This window comes from Benincasa hispida, chromosome 11 (assembly GCF_009727055.1).
Source record: "Benincasa hispida cultivar B227 chromosome 11, ASM972705v1, whole genome shotgun sequence".
Taxonomy (NCBI): domain Eukaryota; kingdom Viridiplantae; phylum Streptophyta; class Magnoliopsida; order Cucurbitales; family Cucurbitaceae; genus Benincasa; species Benincasa hispida.
The window spans coordinates 62,710,645-62,716,644 of NC_052359.1; the positions used below are offsets into that span (position 1 = coordinate 62,710,645).

The 6,000-nt window shown below is 37.0% G+C and overlaps 1 protein-coding gene and 2 pseudogenes across 3 annotated transcripts; 1 reads left to right on the top strand and 2 right to left on the bottom strand.

The window, feature by feature from the left end:
- Nucleotides 1-28: 28 nt before the first annotated feature.
- LOC120090438 (protein ABSCISIC ACID-INSENSITIVE 5) lies at nt 29-3,649 on the top strand. Of its 3 annotated transcripts, none has more exons than XM_039048103.1 (5): nt 29-270; nt 1,197-2,375; nt 2,480-2,551; nt 2,650-2,679; nt 3,072-3,649. In XM_039048103.1, exons 2-5 carry the CDS (start codon nt 1,242-1,244, stop codon nt 3,126-3,128), a joined length of 1,293 nt encoding a protein of 430 aa, XP_038904031.1. In that variant the 5' UTR covers nt 29-270; nt 1,197-1,241; the 3' UTR covers nt 3,129-3,649. The 3 variants fall into 3 exon arrangements, with proteins under 3 accessions (XP_038904031.1, XP_038904030.1, XP_038904029.1); XM_039048102.1 differs by having other exon boundaries at nt 29-285; nt 3,194-3,390; XM_039048101.1 differs by having other exon boundaries at nt 3,194-3,390.
- An 832-nt stretch (nt 3,650-4,481) lies between these two features.
- On the bottom strand, nt 4,482-5,762 carry LOC120090800 (annotated as a pseudogene).
- Nucleotides 5,763-5,837: 75 nt separating this feature from the next.
- Nucleotides 5,838-6,000, bottom strand: part of LOC120090801 — a 2,409-nt pseudogene continuing 2,246 nt past the window's right edge.

Genomic DNA, 6,000 nt, shown 5'->3' on the forward strand with positions numbered 1-6,000 from the left:
ATAATTTGTATATGCAAAATATAAATGGAGGGACACCCATTTCACTGGAAAGACCGCAGTTTAAGACCTTTTCATGTTCTGTTTTCTTCTCATCTTCAAGCTTCGTATTTCTTCTTTCAAAGTAACAGAGATTCAAAGCTTGGGAAAGCTTCGTTAATGGCGGCTTCTGTTAGACTGAAAGCCATGGTTTTGATGTTTTAAACTCTCAAAGCTGAAGTAGCTTCAGGCTCCATTTCTCTTCATCTTCTTCAGCTTCTCTTATTCTTTCTGGTACCTTTAATCATGGTTGTTCTGTTTCTGCCATTAGAGTTTAATTCTTGTTTTTAGAAGAAAATTAGTGTTTTTAAGCACTTAGAAATACTATGTATATATCATTTTCATGCTCATTTGAGGATTAACAAAAGAAGCGGAAGAATTACTTGTTGATTCGAATGTGGGGTTTTTTATTTTTACTTATGGAAGAGATTAAAAAATAATATTAATGAAATTGAGGGTTGTGTACTGTAAGGGGCTTTTGGTATTAATAATCTATTAAAGTTAATATCTTCCAACTTGTTTTTTTATTCGCTTTTGCTTTGATTGTAATTTACCTTTTATGGTACTTATTTATTCCTGTATTATTTTATTTTTTGAAATATGAGTGGGATCTGATCTGGAATAAAACTTCTTTAAAGGAAAACACACAACTTTTGGTCTTGTCAAGTACATGATTGACAATTTCATATACTATTGACATTTCATATACTTTTCACTAATTGAAATCTTCCTTTGTTGCCACTGAAATTGGTGAGGATTATTGTGATGTATGTAACGTTGATGTCTTGGTTTTATTTTTGTACGTGATTTTATTATTATTATTATTATTTTTTTTGTACTGATCTAATCAAATATAATTATTCGACATATATATCTAGTAGATTATGATATATATAAGACATCAATACATCGAGAGCATAGTTCATAAACTTATATTATCAACTTCTAATGAAGTTATATTATCAATTTCAATTATTATTTTAGAGGTAGATGATTATGGTTATCACTCTAGGGGTTAATAGGTTTCATTCTAGAGAAAGTTAATAAAGATTTATAATTTTAAATAGAATAATGAAACTTTTCCTTGTTGGGTTTTATCTTCTCCCGCCACATTAATGAAGTCTCATTTTTTTTTCTTTTTACCTCCATTGATGTTGCAGCTTCAAGCTCGTCACTGATCTTAATAGACTTCAGAAGAGGAAACAATGGTGGTAACAGAATCAGAAATGATTTCACATGATGAAGTTGAACCGCCATTACAGTCTGAACAACAGCTCAAGCACCATGGATTCACTTCCCTTGGAAGGCAGTCCTCCATTTACTCGCTTACACTGGATGAGTTCCAGCATACTCTCTGTGAGAGTGGCAAGAATTTTGGCTCCATGAACATGGATGAGTTCCTCACCAGCATTTGGACGGCGGAGGAAAACCAAGCAATTATCGCTAGCCAATCGGGCACGACCATCGTTGCTGCCGTGGCAGCGTTGAACAATGCTCAGGCTCACTTGCCTGTGAGTGGAGCGTCGGTGGAGAAACGCAACATAGAGAAGCAAGCAAGCCTACCTCGCCAAGGTTCACTTACACTTCCTGCACCCTTATGTAGGAAAACTGTGGATGAGGTTTGGTCTGAGATACACAAGAGCCAGCAAGGGGGGAATCAAAATAGCAACAGTGATAATGCCAATTCTCAGAATCCAGAATCTGCCACACGCCAACCGACGTTTGGGGAGATGACATTGGAGGATTTTCTGATCAAAGCTGGGGTTGTTCGAGAACCTTGTGTTGGGGTAGGAGTGTCGCAACCATTGCCACCGCCTCAGCAATATGGTATGTACCAGAATAGCAACCACGCCATTGGTGCTGGTTATGTTTCCAGGCCTATTATGGGACTCAATACATCTGCAGCTGGTACTGGTGGTGGTAGTAATGCCGGTGCCGGTGGCATTACGACATACCAACCAGTCCCCCAAGGTGGTTCTACTATTGGAGATACATCAGGATATGCTAGCAATGGTAAGAGAAACAGTGTGTTCTCATCACAACCTCCACCTGCTGTTTGTTATGGTGGAAGAGTGGTGAACGGTGGTGGAGGTGGCGGCGGGGGAGGAGGATATCCACCGGCTCAACCGATGGGGTTGGCAGCACCTGTAAGTCCAGTGTCCCCAGAAGGAATGTGCACGAATCAGGTGGATAGCTCAAATCAATTTGGGTTGGACTTAGGTGGGTTGAGAGGTAGGAAGAGAATAATTGATGGGCCAGTTGAAAAAGTTGTGGAAAGAAGACAGAGAAGGATGATAAAGAATAGAGAGTCTGCAGCAAGGTCTAGAGCTAGAAAACAGGTTTTTTTTTTTTTTCTCTTTTTCTAGTGTCAGCTTTGAAAGTTGTTCGATAAAATGACAAGAAGATATAACTAATATGCATTTTCATCCCTACTTTGGAACAGGCCTACACAGTAGAGTTGGAAGCAGAGTTGAACCAGTTAAGGGAGGAAAATGCTCATCTTAAGCAGGCCTTGGTAAGTATCATAAGAACACATTTGTAATCTCAGACAGCAATTGCCTACTATTGTAATTCTAATCAGATTTTTCCCTTTTCGTTATGTAAAATTAACAGGCGGAGCTTGAGAGGAAGAGAAAGCATCAGGTACCTTCCATCTAGCTATGTTCTGCTCCATCCCTAATCTGATACAATTTGAAACAGTAATGGGATAGAATTGCATGTCATTTTCGTCTGATATGAAAAGAAATGCAGGATTGATATTTCAAATAACTACTGCTATATCTTTGCATGTGTAAAATGTGTGTATATCTACAACTTGTTTCATAGCATCTTAAAACATACGTGTTTTGCAACTGAAAAACTATCTATAAAGTCACCTGTTGATCTCTCTTTCTCAGGTCTTATCACTTCAGTTTTAAAAATAAATACAAAAGTTCAAAACCTTTTCGATTCGTAGTAAAAGGTTTTAGACCTGTAGTTAGATCCTAATCTTGCAATCTTTTAAAGTCATTCCTTCAACATCTTTCTAAATCCAGGAGTTTGACCTGATTGCCTCAATGATTATGACACGTCTTCTAAAATCATGGAGTTGAGCTGCATCTATCCTTCAAAAGGTACCTTCTTTATCTAACTTTGCTGTTACCCTTCATTTTTGCAGTACTTGGAGGAATCAAAGAATGTTCACACGAAAGCACAAAGAGCCAAGGAAAAGCTTCGTGTTATGAGGAGAGCTTTGAGTTGTCCATTGTGAGAGAAAATGTTCCAGATGTTCCGGCCATGCTAATGGGAACATGAAATGCACTCAAGTAGTTAGCAGGAAATTTCCAAAGGGCACAGAAAAACCTCTTGCCTACAGAAAATCGAGAACTCAGCATCTGAGGCAGCAAGAATATCTGTCAAGAATTTGAGCTACTCGTCATCTTTTCGTCTCAAATCTTGCACGAATGAATGGCATAGCAATACAAGATTAGACTCTGTTTTTTTATGAATTTGCCAAGGTTTTGTAATGAAGTAGTTAGGCATAATCTGCACAAAATCTGATAAACGTTCAGGTCTTTGTAAGCTATTAAAGATTTCAATAGAGAATGAATCATCTTTACAGTATCATAATTTACCTGGTTCGTTTCAAATTCAGATTTGTTCAATTGTGTGCTTTTAAGAGTTGAAAATCTGAACTTGACAATCCTATAACTATTTTATCTACTTGGGTTCTACGCTTTTTCTATTCCTCAATTACTGGATACAATCTTCAAGGACCTACAGAGTTCAAGTAAGGTCGTGATAGGATACAATCTTCAAAACCTCAAAATAAAAAATCAATCAAACGAAATAAAATTTCATTACTACTTAATATTTTTTTTTTCTTCTTTCATTTCAATATACGTGCAAGGTAGCCACTCAAGAAAGGCCTCCAATCCTGTAAAAATAACACCTATTACATGTTAGCAACAAATTAAGGAAAAGAGAACTATTTGGCTTTGGTATATCTATGACACAGAAACAGGTACATACACAACATATAAGTAATCAAACAGTAGAAAATGGGGGGTTATCTGTACGCTGGAAAAAACTATGGCAAATTTGACTTCTCAAAGAGTATAGAATAAATGTCATCCATGAACCAAAATTTCATGCACAGGCAATAGTAAAAAGATATTTCTCATTAATAAGGGAGCCACTATGTCATACAGTAATACATGTATCTTTTCTGAAGTCACAGGCATATGCGTCAAAGGTAGGCAGAACATCCATAAAGTTCCAAATACAAACATTGTTATGGTAATAAAAGACCGAAAGAAGAAAAGCCAATACAAAATAATGGTGAGATGGCAAGAAAAATAAAGAAATCTCACTTCTTTCCAAGGACATGGATTTACAATTGCTTGGAGTTAAAAATGGAGAAGAAAACATACTTCTCATAATTCTGATGATGATGACAGTTCTGGTGATAATCTACCTAAGTAGCTACATTTGCACTTTCCCAGCTGCCTATGTGCTATTCAAAATGAAATCGGACCTCAATATGCAGATATTTTCTCATAAGTTCAACGATAGATGTGGTAAACTGTGCTAAGGTTTGGCATTTCTCGTGGGTATAACACTCTGATACAACCCCACAAATTATCAATTTCTTCAACTTAGGACATCTTTCAAGAAATTTTGCCACCCAAATAGAGAAGAGATCACTAATGTCGCTCCATCCAAGTTCTAGCATGGTCACATTCTCCATAGTAAACGATCTCTGCAGGTTATGATGAAAGGCCTCATGTCTTAGACAATAACGCAAAGATAAATAGCTTAACTTGGGGAAAATGGTGGAAAATGAGTCCAAATCCACAACATTTTCATTAGTGTCATCAAATGCTGCACCCCACAGCCGAAGCTTCTTCCACATTGATGCCTTTGCCAGTTAGCTCAAAGATATCTAGATAACATCCTTTTAAATATAAAATTTCAAAGGTATCAGCCTCTAGGGTGAACTTCTCTAAACTGAGATTTTCACCAAAGATATCCTTCAACGGAGAGCTGCTAAGTTCCAGAGATTTTGACATCACAATGTCTGGGTTAATTAGAGCTAACTTTTCGAGCTTCAGACAAGCTGCGAGAAGAAGGTTCACCCCTAATACAGTTATGAAGACATTAATTAGTGGTAGAGATTTCAAGCAAGGGAACTTATGATACGTTGGTTCAATGGCACCTATAGAATTATTAGCCAATGTTAACGTTTCTAGTTCTTGTCGACCACACTTGACCAATTATATTGATATTTGGAGTAGTGTCCACATTATAGTATAGTCAACAGATTATCTCTTGTATACATGAGTCAAGAAATCACTGAGGAAGCTGAGAATGCAGCTACATGATCCAGTCCCAGTGGTCTAAAGTATTGTCTGTTATAACTTCCAAGGACTTCGTTGATGGGTCATGAGGCACAGGCCAATCATTCGAGTTGAAGGTCAAAGAATCATTCGAGTTAAAGGTCAAGGAATGGAGGTGATTCTGCCAAGCCTCTCTAAATTTCTTACAAGCAACAATAACACAAACTCCTTAAGCTTGATATTTCTTACAATCACCAATTGATCCAAAAGTTTAAGATAGTGAGTAAAGACAAATATAATTATATCATCTAACACTCCCCTTACTTGTACGCTTGAAATATGGAGAAAACAACGTTACATGGGTTTGAAAAACACAGGACCTCCCTGGAGCACCTGCTCTGATACCATCTTAAATCACCAATTTACCCAAAAACTTAAGATGGTGGATGAAGGCAGATTTAATTATATCTTCTAACACTCCCCTCACTTGTGGGACTGAAATATGTAGAATGGAATTTAATTATACAATCTAACACGCTTCTTACTTGTACACTTGAAATATGGAGGAAACAGCGTTACAGGAGTTTGCTTAAGATGGTAGATGAAGGAAAATTTAATTATATCATCTAACACTCCCCTCACTTGT